Raw genomic sequence first — 15,186 nt, 5'->3', positions numbered from 1 at the left:
AAGATTTGTGTGAATGTAATTAATAAAGTGGACAAAACACCATTTAATTCAGTTTCCAAAGGAAGAGCAAGGGGAACAAACAGGGGTCTTGATGCAACTGTGAGGAGAGAAACTGTGGAAATCTGTAGTATTTTATAACTTCCACCTAGATAAATCTGCAGTACTGCTCAGTCCTGAATGGTGTTATGTCCAACAGATCTTGAAGGGCAGGCCTTCATTGAATGTATTTGATCCTTCTTAACTGACCTTTGATCCTTCTTTCCCATTTTTTTGACATTCCTGATGAAAATTTCACCAAGGCAGAGTCACCTAACAAGACATGTCTCTTGTAATATTAAGGATATATTTTGATGTAGCTTTTAAACTATGCACAAGTTCACTTTCCATGCTGGCACGAATAAAAATGATCATAATTTGTCAAAAGCTTCTGTTTCTTTATACTTCATAGTATACAGTACATATAAAGAAGCTGACAGAAGAAAATTCATCTTTTTATTAGTACATATATTGTGGATGTTTCACTCAAAGTACACAGCATACACAATTGCAACACAGAACAAAGACCTGTTCTTGAAGGAGTATGATGCAAAGGTGTCGTTAGATGCATCCCACAGAAAGCGGCTGCTGACTTGCATGCTCTGCCCGTTGAGCTGGCCAATGTGGATTAGCACAACAATTTTATATCTGGGGACCATGAGTTCCTTCACACGGCTTCTTATTATCTTGGAGGAAAAGAGAATAATTATCAATAATTAAAATAATAAAGCAGAGATTCAAAAAGATTGAGGAAAATTGCATTGGTTTATATTTACCGCACACAGAGTTAGCGTCAGTTCTCGAGCCCGTTGTACTTCATAGTTTTCTTCTTGGAGGTGGTTGGTAAGTACATCCTTCAGTATGTCTGAAGCAGCAGTGACGGGAAATGGTTTATTAGGTCCTGTGTTAAAAAAAAAAACACAAAAAAAATTAATAAAACTCATCTCTGATTTCATGCTTTAGATATGAGGCTTTATATATAAGGCTAAATTTACACTAAAACAAAATGGAGTAGAGGTAAAAAATTTCACTTCAGTCAGTCATCATCACTACTTAGATATTATTTATCCATTTCTGAATTAGTTTATTTAAACATATTTATTAAAAACTGGGCTAATATGGATCATATAACAGGTTTGTTTTATTAGATTAAAACAGGGATACAATAAATCAGATTAAATTGGATATCTAAAAGTGTTAGCAAAAAGTAGTTTATTAAAGTGTACTACGAATATACTTATTTTATACTAAAACTGAGAGTATGCTGAAAGTTTACTTTTAATATACTATATTTTTTATACTTAAGAATAGTATACTGAAGTATACTTCGCTTATACTGAAAAGTATCAAGAAAAGTCTGAGCCTAAGTACATTAATACTACAACTTATACTTTCATACTAAAGCTTATACTTGTACTTAATTATTTTTTTTACTTCTTTCTGCCACAAAGTACTAATATTTAGTAGATCTTGATCCAAGAACAGAATAAGGTCAGGTAAACCTTAAAAGTTTACAGTTAATAGTATGTGTGCTCAACTGCAATATCTTTATGTTCCCAAAAATTTTGTTTTAGTAATTCTAAGTTCATAAAAGTATACTTAAAGTATACTTCAATAAAATAAAATGTGGACTAGAAGTATTTACCTAGTACATTTAGCATGCTGACATGAGTGTACTATTTGGAAGTGTACTTTTGTAAACTTAAAATGACCCTAAAGTATACTTAAAGTATATTTTTTAAACTTGAAATGTTCCAATTTAGTCTGAAGAAGTATTAAGTTAGTACACTACAAGTACATGGTCTGTAGAATACTTGCAATACCTATACTCAAGTATACTTAATGAAATAAACTTCAAGTATACTACTTTTTGCTAAGGGCGAGATGACTTTGTGAATTGTGAAAATGTGTGAAAGGAGCTTTATTGCACCCAGCTGGTAGGTATTCTCCAAAGTTACAGTTCTCTGAGTGGCGTCTTCATGCTGTCCCAGGTCTTCGGTATATGACACAGTACTAAAAGAACTAGGGAAAAATAACACAGTAACACAGAGAAAATGCACTGCTAAAGACTGATATTCAAATAAACACCTTTAAATGGTTACCAAATAAAATTTCAGGCAAACACTATCGTGCTGAGTCATCAGAAACAAGACAGATAAAACGTATTAGACGACATAATTTGTACAGGTTACTCACTCTTTCGTCTTGACCGTTTCTTTTCCTCTGGTTCCGTGGCTTCCATCAGCAGGCAGCTTGCCTGTCTTCTTCTCCTTTTTTTGGAGTTTGTCTATATTTTGATCAGACATCTCAGCTCATCTCTCATAAAAAAACTAAGGCGCCAACTTTGCTAGCTTAATTTACTCACGATAGCTCGTAAATACACAATTCTTTCAGTTGAGGATGAACGCTGGAGTCTTAATGAACAAACAGCAACCACGTCGAGCTAAACTGGGGTTATGATAAATATTACTGAATCATTAATTAATTTTTTTTTTTTTACTGGTATCGGTTTCAGGACCTCCTAAACAGCACAGTAATCCAACAGTTTGGCGTTGCTATGGCAACGGTTAACGGCAGCGGGTGGAGAGTTTCTTTCTTTTCTTTTCTTTTTTCTTTCTTTTTCTTTTTTTTTTTTTAATAAAGTTTATTGCACTTAATACACTTACAAAGGGAGAATACAGATGCCGGTTTCAAACTGGGAGTCGCTAAATAATTAAATGTGTGTGTGTGTGTGTATATATATATATATATATATACCCCGTTCAAACCTGAGACAACTGGAGCAGTGCTTAGGAGGAGTGGGCCAAAATAGCTGCTGAGAGGTGCAGAAGTCTCAGGGACAGGTAGAAGAATCGTTTGATTGCCATGATTGCCTCAAAAAGTTGTGCAACAAGAAATAAAAGTTAAGGGTACCATCATTTTTGTCCAGGCCTGTTTCATGAGTTTATTTTTTAAATAATTCTGTTGAAGCATGGTTGAAAAGCAATGTCTGACTTTGTTTAAATATCATAGAATTTTTATTTATTGTTACTTTTGTCAGATTCAAGTTATTTCTGTGGCCATTGTGAGTTTTTCTTTCATTAACCAAAGGGTACCAACAATTTTGTCCATGTCTGTATATTGCTGGAAGAAAATGGATCAAGCGCACCATTTGGAGAATTGAATAAACTGAATTGCTGTTTATCTAAAAGTTGCTTCAAGCTGTTGCCTCTTTTATGGAATTTCTGGGCCAATAAAAGAGAGATGATACTACATTTAGCCAGATTGATGTTTAATACATTCACATGCAAAAATGACCAAGTAAGTGAGTCACTTAGTTATAATCATTCATATTTGTTTGTATGTGGTCTTGTTGGATATATCCTAGTGTATATAAATTTTTAATTAATTAGCTAGTTGGTTGGGCAGCGCTCCGCTTCCCTCTACAGTGATAAAGAGTTCTGACTTGCCTGCTGTTGTCGTGGTCCTGAAGGGGTGGTGTAATCGTGAATCAGCTGGTGTGCAGTGTACCGGTTGCTGTGCTGTTAGTCCTGTGTGCTGTCCTCTTATAGGGGTGTGACTTTTCTATTTGTTTGCAGTGCTGTCCAGGATTGTGGAGAAGCTGTGCTGGGGCACCCTTCCTGGCCTGCCGTCCCAGAGGTCTTAGATTGGCTATTTATTAATTCTAATAAAGATTTACCTGTTAGTACTCTTAACCTGTCTATGGTGGTCCTTTTTGCCTCTGATTAATCCACACCAGATTAACAAAGGTGGTGCAGCTCAATATTCAACAAAGAAAGTTATTACAGTACATGCATTGATCAGTTCTTAGTCGATGTAAATGTTTATGACAGTTTAGGTAGGAGCATCTCGTCTCATCCTCTAGAAGCTGCCAGAAGTGCCATGCACCTCATTAAGATTTAATCTTTCCATCTCTCTGATTTGTAGTGTCAGTAACAATACTCAACCACTAGATGGCAATATTGTATGGTTTAAGTTCTTTTGAACAGGCTGTGTAACAGTAAACCCTTGTTGCAGATAAGCCAAGTTTGACATGCTGCACCAAAGTTGTTTTTTTCTGATCAGGTTAAAGATAAATTGTGGAACCACCATGTAATTTCCACTTCTTAAATATCTATATATGATTTAAAAATGCAGATTAGACTGTCATTAAAAGAGTGCCTGCAGATGTTAAAGGACTATTGCAAACTGCTTAGCAACTTTTTAAGTCATGCTGTGAGAAAAAATCTAATTTCATATTGTGGTGTCACAGGTATATATTTTATATATGTATATATATATATATACACACATATATGCTCTATATAGGCTCTGTGGTTGGCATGAAGCTGGACTCCCTGGTGACAGTGGCAGAGAGGAGAACACTAAAAAAACTACTGGCTATTGTGAATGATGCCAGTCATTTTCTGCACACTGTCATCAGTGCACAGAGAAGCCTGACCAGTAACAGGCTGCTCCTCCCCAAGAGTAGGACCAACCGGCTCAGAGACTCCTTTGTCCCCCGAGCCATCAAACTGTACAACTCTGCATTAGGCAGGAGGGGGAGAAGGAGGGGGGAGAGGGAGGTGTGCAGTCCACCTGATACAACACATGCAAAATAACCCATACAAACAGGTGCAATAACTTATACGTGCAATAGTGAACTGGGAATCTGTACCACCTCTACTGTGCGCAATGCTTGTTTATATTGTTTTATTTAACTTATCTTATTATTATTTATTGCATTCTATTTAGACTTTTCTTGCACCTTATTGCCTCTATTTTACTTTATACCTGTATATATTATATCTTGTGCTTATCCTGCTTTACTGTTGGTGTTGTATTGCTGCTGGTACCCAAATTTCCCTGAGGACTCTCCAAAGGGATTAATAAAGTATTTCTATTCTATATATAGTTGATGCAGGTTTAAGCTCTCTTTCTGGTTACATGGTCTTGTGTTTGTCACAGTTTTATGACTTAGGTTCTTAGAGGGTTAAATGAAAAAATTCTTCTTAGGCTGATCATAATGTAAGAAAAGGAAGAAAGAAAAACAGATGTGAGAGCAATTTAATTTATTCTTTGAAAATATTTTTTAAAAATTATAGTATGTTCTACAAAGCCAGCTATAAAATGAAATTGCTTGGTGACATATCTTTGCTGATGTGTATAAACATGGCAGCATAGTCTGTCTGCAAAATCATTCAGTGCCAAGAAACAGGGTGAAGACTAAAAAAGAATTTTATGGACAGATAATCTAAAGGCAGAATTAACTTGAACCCCTGAATATACACATTACTCTGATCTCAATATGTACTTCCTGTGTGAAATAACCATCTAGATAAAGATGTATATAAGACATCAATGTTATGGGAAAGGGTTTCTACTTTGAATGAGGGGAGCACCACTCAGTCTCTGAAAGGTGAGATCAGACATGTAAAGGTAGAAGGAATCAGTCCTGACTACATCACACACAGTAACAATACTGAAAAACAGGATACCTTATTTATTTTTGATCTATGTTTTTGTGATTGACTTCCCCTGGGTAAACCTCAGATGCTGAAGTGCAAGTGAACGTAGCGTGTAATGTATGTGCACATGTTTTTTATATGACGTACATCAGTGCTGCCATGTTCTTGATCAAAATGCAGCATTCTTTGAACTCTGGTCTGCTTGTTCACCAGAGTGTGAATGAACGTTCACACTGCGCCAAATGAACCGTATCAATGGAAGTAGATCAGGCTTCGTTTAAAGCACTGTACATGTGTTCTGATTCACAGGTACTGTTTACTCGCTCTAACGTAACAGGAGCAAGTTAAATAGTACCCATGAGTGAAAACATCGTGAGGAGTAATTTCTGCACCACGATGGAGCAGTATGATATTTGTGAGCAGAACAGCATCCTGACAGATTAACCTCTCCTTTACACTGGGTGTGTGTGCGCCATGTTACGGCTGCACCATGGTTTTATTCCAACCTTTGTGGCACGGCAATCTATACCAGGAGCGTGTTAGGTGTGAAGCGCCTGAGACCCTCTGACTGGTTAAATACATAATGTTTACATGATTTAGGAGCACAAATCTGCACAGGGGCTTTTATTTTGAAAATTACCGGAAGCTTTTACACTGCTCTCGTTCTGATTTCCTGTCTACCCCTATCTGAACTGCGTAAATTGACGCATTCTGAGTGCGTGAAGCGTCAAGGTGGAATTAAGTCAGGTGCGTGTGCGACACGTTACGGCTGCACCGCGGCCTCCGCTGCTATTCACGGCTGTTTTAGTCAATGGTTTGTTTTATACCGGGTGAGCCGCACGTATCAGAAGCGTCCCAGAAGCACATTGCCATGGCGCTCCGCACTTCTGGGATGCTTCTGATACACACTGTGGTGCACCCAGTGGAAACTAAACCACTGACTGAAACGGCACAAATAGCAGCGGAGGTCGTGGTGCAGCCGTAACATGATGCACACGCACCCAGTACAAAGGAGGGGTATGTCCACTGAGCAAAGGTGGCCCTATAAGATGAACAATGGTGACGAGCAGAGACTAAACTCTCTCAAAGCATGCGGCTCTGCTCACCCCTCGCTCAACTTTGTAGTTATTGATATTATTAGTGTGGTAGTTCCAAGCAAAAAGTGAGTGTGTGTAAAAGAGACTACAATAAGGTGTGTGTTTTTAAATAATGGTGTGTGAAGGCTTTTTTAAACTAGTTTTTATTATGGGTTGCACGAAAAGTGCTTTATAAATAAAATTTGATTTGATATTTGCTATTAGGCAGAAACATGTATGTTAAAAATGAATCTTTTAAAAACACATTTTTGTCAAACCATACCATACCAATTTATCTATAAAGGTCCTTAAAAAAACAACAAGGATGACCAAAGTTTTGCACAAAAGATCAATCAACAGACGCAGTAGCCAAAAGTTAAAAGACATAAAATACACAAATTGTAAAAATGACAATAAAAGAACAATAAATAATGTTTAAAAGGTACATAAAAGTCAAGCAAAATCACAAACAACCGTATCCTTACATTTGTCTGATAAAATCTTATAAAGAAAGGGGAAAAAAATTGGCTATCAGTGATAGCCATGCCAATACCAAATGTTTTTATCTGGGGAATCAGTTTGCAAGATGTATTTTATTATTTTTGTATCCAAACTTCACATGTTTTATTATGATACTGGTAAAGCAGTATATTCTGACTCGATGAGTAACATTTGAATAAGTACGTCACTACCTTGGGGCATGTTATGGGCAGCGCTCAGATGAAGATTTGTTTTTGTAACAGTGTTATTACATCTCACAACCTTAGGTGGCGCAAAAGTGCGAAAAATCTGCCATAGCTCTGCCGTGTGCTGTTTTAAGAGTTTGATAATGAAAACTGAAACATGTAAGACTTTTTTTTAGGAGATTAATAATCATACGACTGGGACAAGAAAACTTCCAGTTTCCTTCCCCATTTAATAGTGTCTTACATTTTAAACTGCTATGTAATACAGCAGCAAAAAAAACCTAATTTTAAACAATTTTTCTTTTATCGTAGAGTTACCAGTTAAACTCAGAGCCCTACTACTCTGCTAAACTGGATGTTAAGCATTTCTGTGGTTCCTTCTGAGGTCCTTTGTGGCCCCTCTCAAGCAGGTTTAAGCAGGGAGGCCCATTTGTTTTTCTCTGTTTTAACTATGGTATAAAAACATTTGAGTGGTCAGGGCGATTGCTCCTTTGGCTCTGCCTCCCCCAGGCAGTCATGAAGTCTTAAACAGACCATCATGACTCACGCCATTCATCACAATAAGTGGAATCATATATCCAGGATGCATACAGTTAACAGGCTGTGAACTATTTGTGGGTTCTCACTTCAGTGACTAATGCTGACTCCACAGTGTTTTAAGGTCATACTTCTTTGCTGAGGAGATCCATTTGATCATCTAAAGGGTTTCAAGTTTTTAGTCTATAATGAAAAACCACGTCATTTTAACCACATCAACAATGAAAACCATCTGAATTTTTGGTCAATACTGGATGTATTTAAACGAGGAATATCTTAATAGCAGCTGAAATTCAAGGAGCAAACATCACCCTGTTTATTAAAACGAATTAAGAAAAAAAAACTCAAAATAAATGTCATTTTCACAGTCACAGCCTTTGCATGTGTGCTTCTTTGCTAACTAAAATGTTCTACTGTGTGCTTTTCACCATTAAGTGGGAGTGGAAACTGCAGCTGTCTGCAGTAAAGTGAGTCTCTCCAGAACCCTTCAAATGATCATGCATCTTAAACAAGTGTCTGTTAAGCCTCTACACAAAAGGCTTTTTAGAAACACGCTTTGGAGTTTTCTGACTGTGCCAGTCGGGGCAAAAATTTGTCATAGGGCTTATTTTTAAAGCAAACAGCTCCACATCCTGTCTGTTGATTTGCTGTTTGACACTAACTGTGCTTTTGAGAGCTGATGAGACACTCTCACTGACATCCACCCCTCCTCCCCGAACAGCAGAGAACTGTCCAGACAACTTCCGAGTCTCGTGTTAAAATCTACAGAGCGAAGCTTCACTTGGTGACAAGGAGGGCTTTCACCTCTAAAATGCGGGGTGCTTCTCAGAGGACCACACCGGAGCAGCGTTCAGCCATCCCCAGTCTGTTGGCCGGGGATTATGAGGTGGTGAGTGTGGAGCCAAGGATGTCACCTTCTCTGTTTCAGGGTCAGACTAGCACAGGAGTTAGTTTCTTGTGGGATAACCACGCATTTCAATGCCCCCATGAGGTTATTTAAAGTGTGAGGGCTTTAGTGTGTGGCGGTAAAAGTTACTGGAAACCTCAGTGACTGTTCCAGTGAGGATGGAGAAACCCACACAGACTGTCTGTGGGGTGGTGGTTAGCACCATTTTAGATGTGTGAGGACATAAAGGTAGCCTTTTGGTTCATAATATTCTCTAGATGGGAAAAATTTTACTGAAATGAAATGAATACTCTAATCATGTGGACAGAATATACAATCAACACTCACAGATCACTAGAAGGTCCACCTGTTCAATTAGATGTTAAAACAAATAGCTAATTAGCCAATCACATGACAGCAACTTATATTTTGTCATGTAGACATAGAGTACTTGCTGAAGTCCAAACTGAGCATCAGAATGCAAAAGAAAGGGGATTTAAGTGAATTTGAACATTTTATGGTTGTTGGTCTGAGTATTTAATGGGATTTTCACACACAACCATCTCTAGAGTTTACAGAGGATGGTCTGAAGAAGAGAAAATATCCAGTGAGCAAAATGTTTTGCTGATGTCAGAGGTCAGAGGAGGATGGACTGGTGGGAGATGATAGAAAGGCAACAGGAAGTCAAATAAGCACTGGTTTCTACCAAGGTCTGTAGAACAGTATCTTTAAACACACAACACGTCCAACCTTGAAGCAGGTGGGCTACAGCAGCAGAAGACCACACCGGGTGCCTCCTGTCAGCTAAGAACATGAAACTGAGGCTAAAATTCACACACACTCACCAACACTGGACAACAGAAGATGGAGAAATGTTGCTGGTCTGATGAGTCTCCATTTCAGCTCCACATTCAGATGGTGGGTTCAGAATATTGAAAACATGGATCCATTCTTTCTTGGATCAACAGTTCACACAGGTGTTGGTGTAATGGTGTGGGGAATATTTTCTTGATGCCCTTAGTAACAGTTGAGCATAATTTGAACACCACAGCCTACCTGAGTATTGTTGCTGACCATGTCCATCCCACAGTGAAGCATCTTCTTATGGCTACTTCTAGCAGGATAATGCACCATGCCACAAAGCTCAGATCATTTCCAGTTGTTTTCTTGAACATGACAATGAGTTCACTGGACTCCAGTGTATATGAATGCACATATACACTTTATTACACTGCTTCAACCCACTACAGTCTTGGCCAAAAGTTTTTGCAGTGACTCAAATTGTGTGTCTCACTAACTTTTAACAGTTTTCATCAGTGACGTGCGGTGAAGTTTATGGTTGGTGAGGCACTGATTTACAATTGTAAGAACTGAAAAGAGCATCTTATTTCAATATTCATTCAACAGCATGCAACTGGTAATGCTTCTTATCCTATCAGCGTTCCTCTTTCAATTACACTCACACACCCACTGTTACTAACTCCTCAGTGAGAAAAGTAGCTACTGGCTGTCCTAAAATTCGCTAGAAATTGCTAAATGACATCATCTAATGTGCATAATAGCCTGATACATGGAGGCTGCTGTGGAGAAAAATGTCATGGGAAAGGCAAAAATGGACGAAAAGACAAGCTAAAAATGTTTAAAAAGGCAAAACTAATAAAAATAAAACAAATTCTTTGGTTAATATTTTCTTTTATTCTAGTTTAATTTTATTAAGTGTAGGTTGTTTTCTAATAAGGAGGCTGCAACATTTCACAACACTTGTTTTCCTCCACACTCTTCATTAATAGACATTAATATCTGACTGTAAGCCAGCGCGAGATCATCCTGCACCAGCTTTGAACTTTCAATTTTCAGCCTGGTCATGAAACAGGTGATCATCTCCTGCTTTGAATGCAGCTACTGCTGCCTCACCTGACTGCACGTCACTGGTTTTCATGTTGATGAAGCGTATTTATTTCATATTGTCGTGAAGACCGATCAGAACATCTTTAGTATGAATGTTAACTTCATCACAGAATCCCAGCTTTTATCATACTTTTGTCCTGACATAAAATGATTACCCATCATTCTTTTGGTATCATATGATCAGCACAAGTGTTAGTAAATACATGTCAGCTGAAGTGCCACGCCCACTTCCAGTAATGGTTAACAGCAGAAAGTTGAAATCATTTTTTAATCGGTAAGCAATGGTTGCTTCTGTAGAAACCGGTGCAGCCATCATTGCTTGGTATAAAAATGGCTTAGTTGCAAGGAAATTACTGGTGAGTATATTTCACCTACAAGAACTGTACTACATCCTTAAAAACAAGGAGAGAGGTTCTGCTGTGATGAAGAAAGCTTCAGGATGTCCAAGAATGTCTACCAAGTGCCCGGATCATCCCCTGCTGAGGAGCCAGCCATGTAATCAGGTTGCCAGCAGATCAGAGTGACAGCAGGCAGGTGTGAGTGCTTCTGCACACACTGTTAGATGAGAACTTTTGGGCCATAGTGTAGAGAAGGGCAGCAAAGAGGCAATGTCTCTTCAAGCAGAACATCAAGAAAAAATGAATTTCTGCAGAAAGTTCAAGGACTGGACAACAGACGACTGGCGTAAAGTTACATTCTCCAAGGAGGCCCCCTTCTGTCTATTAAGGACATCTGGAAAATCAGTTGTCCAAAGAAGAAAAGATGAACTTTACCAGGAGTCCTATGTCAAGACAGCAGTGAGGCACCCTGAGACTATACATGTGTGGGGTCCTTCTTATCCAGTGGAGTGAGCTCACTCCCAGTTCTGCAGAAAAACACAGCCATGAACAAAGAATGACTTCAAGATTCCCTCAAAGTTAAAATAATTAATAACTTTCAGTGCATTTTCCAGCATGATGCACCAAGTCACAAGGCTACAACAATGTCATATCATGTATTGAAATTCTGTAATAGTGGCCTGAAAACTTTCTAGATCTTTATCCAATCCAGAACTTTTCTCAAAAGGTGAATGGACAAATAGAAACCTGCAAACTGGGATCAGCTTGAGGGATTGATAAGGAAAGAATGGCTCACCATCAGTTGGGATTTCACTCAGAATGTGATGTTTAGTTTGTGAGTCAACTGCAGACAATTTAAAGAAAAAGGGTCAACACAGAAAATCTGAAGATTTTACCACAAATTTGATTTCTGCTTTAAAACAGAAAATCTAATAGAAACATGTAGAATATTCTTTCAAAATGCTGAAACAGCAAAGCAAGTGAAAGCAAAACATTTGGTCAGGACTGTAGGCCTGATGCATCCCTCCATCCATCCATCCCTCCATCCATCCATCCATCCATCCATCCATCCATCTATCCATCCATCCATCCATCCATCCATCCCTCCCTCCCTCCATCCATTCCTCCCTCCCTCCCTCCCTCCCTCCCTCCATCCCTCCCTCCCTCCCTCCCTCCCTCCCTCCATCCATCCATCCATCCCTCCCTCCCTCCATCCCTCCATCCCTCCATCCATCCATCCATCCATCCATCCCTCCCTCCCTCCCTCCCTCCCTCCCTCCCTCCCTCCCTCCATCCATCCCTCCCTCCCTCCCTCCCTCCTCCATCCATCCATCCATCCATCCCTCCCTCCATCCAATCCATCCATCCATCCATCCATCCCTCCATCCATCCATCCATCCATCCATCCATCCATCCATCCATCCCTCCCTCCCTCCATTCATTCATCCATCCATCCCTCCATCCCTCCCTCCCTCCCTCCCTCCCTCCATCCCATCCATCCATCCATCCATCCATCCATCCACCCATCCCTCCCTCCCTCCCTCCATCCCTCCATCCATCCATCCATCCCTCCCTCCCTCCATCCATCCATCCATCCATCCATCCACCCACCCATCCTCCCTCCCTCCCTCCCTCACTCCATCCATCCATCCCCCCTCCCTCCCTCCCTCCCTCCCTCCCTCCATCCACCCACCCACCCATCCATCCATCCATCCATCCATCCATCCATCCATCCATTCCTCCCTCCATCCATCCATCCATCCACCATCCATCCATCCATCCATCCATCCATCCATCCATCCCTCCATCCCTCCCTCCCTCCCTCCCTCCATCCATCCATCCCTCCCTCCCTCCATCCATCCATCCATCCCTTCCTCCCTCCCTCCATCCATCCATCCATCCCTCCACCATCCCTCCTCCCTCCCTCCATCCCTCTCATCCACCCACCCACCCCATCCATCCATCATCCATCCCTCCCTCCCTCCCTCCCTCCCCTCCATCCATCCATCCATCCATCCATCCATCCATCCCTCCCTCCCTCCCTCCCCTCCCTCCATCCATCCATCCATCCCTCCATCCCTCCCTCCCTCCATCCATCCATCCATCCATCCATCCATCCACCCATCCACCCATCCATCCATCCATCCATCCATCCCTCCCTCCCTCCCTCCCTCCATCCATCCATCCATCCATCCATCCCTCCCTCCCTCCCTCCCTCCATCCATCCATCCATCCCTCCATCCCTCCCTCCCTCCCTCCCTCCATCCATCCATCCATCCATCCATCCACCCATCCACCCATCCACCCATCCACCCATCCACCCATCCATCCATCCATCCATCCCTCCCTCCCTCCCTCCCTCCATCCATCCATCCATCCATCCATCCATCCACCCATCCATCCATCCATCCATCCCTCCCTCCCTCCCTCCCTCCCTCCATCCATCCATCCATCCATCCCTCCCTCCCTCCATCCATCTATCCACCCACCCACCCATCCATCCATCCATCCATCCATCCATCCATCCATCCATCCATCCATTTCTATGTCTGCTTATTCCATTGCATTGTGGTGGGGTACCAGGCAGCAGGTACCAGAGAGGTAGGGAGGGCCAACCAATAATCTCTCACACTCACTCCTGACTGCTAAACTAGCATCAATGCATGTAGAATAAAAATCAATGATTTAAAGTTTTCTCTCAAGAAATGAAAGATTAATGGTTGTGATTAAGGAAAATCTAATAACTGTGAAAGACAAAAGTGAAAGACTAATGTACTGCTGACCAAATGGTTCAGTTCAGGCCCAGTTCAGTCAGAAACTCGAGTCTTTGGGATTAATGTTGCAAATCAACACAAAGCACACACAGACAAAAAGGTGGAAAATACTAATTAAACTCAGAATTTCTGAAAACAAGTGATGTTGAAGTAAACCACATGAAGGAGCTCCTAAATATTCTCCATTTTGTGACTGTTGATACTGTTCTGCCAGACATTGTGAGTCACCGGTTTAAACTTTTATTGCTGCTAAATTTTAAAATAATGGTGCAGTTTTTTATTAGATGCTGTTTTGTTTTTTTTACATGCCTATAAACACGCCAGGGTGTTCGACTGGGTCTGACAAGTATCCTGGTTTTGTGTTGCTGCTAAATAAATTTCTTTTAAACCAATGGGTGTGAGACACATTGTGGTTAATAACAGAAAAAAGAAAAGAAGAAAACAATATGCAAGTCTATTTTCAGATCAGGCAACAAAGGCTGCTTGTCTTTTATGTGTTCTGTGGACCCAACGTTGTTATCCAAAGCCGACCCACCCGTTTAAATCCTCTCCTCCTCTCTGAGATGGTTTCCCTAAAAGGATTTCCATCCGTAGCAGAGATTACAGTGTGAGGGATATTCATGAGTTTTTCGGTGATTTTTTTTAACAAAAAGCATACAGCTTGTGTACTTCCACTGTGTGGAAAGAATGTGAATTTCTCTGAATTAAAAAGAAGCATTTGAGGTGTGGGCTAACATGGAAAATTAAACTGGAAATTTGGACTGATTCCATCCCAGTTCATCCCCTTCACCCCTTTCCTTCTCTCTTTTCCCTTCTTTATCCTGTCTGGTTGTCAGAAATGTGCTTCTCGTTGTCTGTCCCAGGGCTTAAAATTCTCAACCAACCCACTCAGTCGGCATAGTTTTCATTCCCAAAACAAACATTTAAAACAAAACATAATTCAATCTTCTTTTCCTCTCAACAGTGCTTGCATTTCTTAGTCACATTGAACTTTAATCAAAGTCCAAACAAGAAAAGCACATTAAAGCTGTTTCCATATGTTTAAGGACACTTTGAGAAATATTGTCCTATTTCCAGTGAGGGAAACTGGTCTAAATTTCTGAAGAATCATTTACCATTCTCTCAGACACATGGCCTTTTTCACTGTTATGATAATTATACATATAATTATCTACACTTGGACAAAGTATGATAACATGCATATATAAAGGTCATTTAAGTGTAGGGATTTAAAACAAAACCATCTCTGTTTTTTTGCAATCAAGTGCATCGACTGTGGTCTTTCAGATCTGAAAGTGACCAAAGTACTTTTATAGATCCACATGCAGACTCTTGAAAAAGAAAACACTCCTTTTTGTTCTAATCCAAGTCTTTATATATCAGGGAATTATTTTAAAACCTTACCAGGTTTTAAATTTAGTAGAAATACAACCTCTAAATATCTTTATGTCAAAAAAACTAAACCAAAAGTACAGAAATTATAAATACTCATCATCAG

At 40.1% G+C, this 15,186-nt stretch overlaps 1 protein-coding gene across 1 annotated transcript; it reads right to left on the bottom strand.

The window, feature by feature from the left end:
- Positions 1-505: 505 nt before the first annotated feature.
- Positions 506-2,347, bottom strand: dynlt5 (dynein light chain Tctex-type family member 5). The gene is made up of 4 exons (XM_041991521.1): positions 2,233-2,347; positions 1,967-2,049; positions 813-937; positions 506-722 (listed from the first exon to the last, which is right to left on the bottom strand). The coding sequence occupies exons 1-4, from the start codon at positions 2,340-2,342 to the stop codon at positions 519-521; spliced, it is 522 nt and encodes a 173-aa protein (XP_041847455.1). The 5' UTR covers positions 2,343-2,347; the 3' UTR covers positions 506-518.
- Between the last annotated feature and the right edge of the window lie 12,839 nt (positions 2,348-15,186).

The sequence above is a fragment of the Melanotaenia boesemani genome, chromosome 8 (assembly GCF_017639745.1).
Source record: "Melanotaenia boesemani isolate fMelBoe1 chromosome 8, fMelBoe1.pri, whole genome shotgun sequence".
Classification (NCBI taxonomy): Eukaryota; Metazoa; Chordata; class Actinopteri; order Atheriniformes; family Melanotaeniidae; genus Melanotaenia; species Melanotaenia boesemani.
The sequence above is the reverse complement of the archived record's forward strand: the minus strand, read 5'-3'. Positions and strand labels throughout refer to the sequence as shown.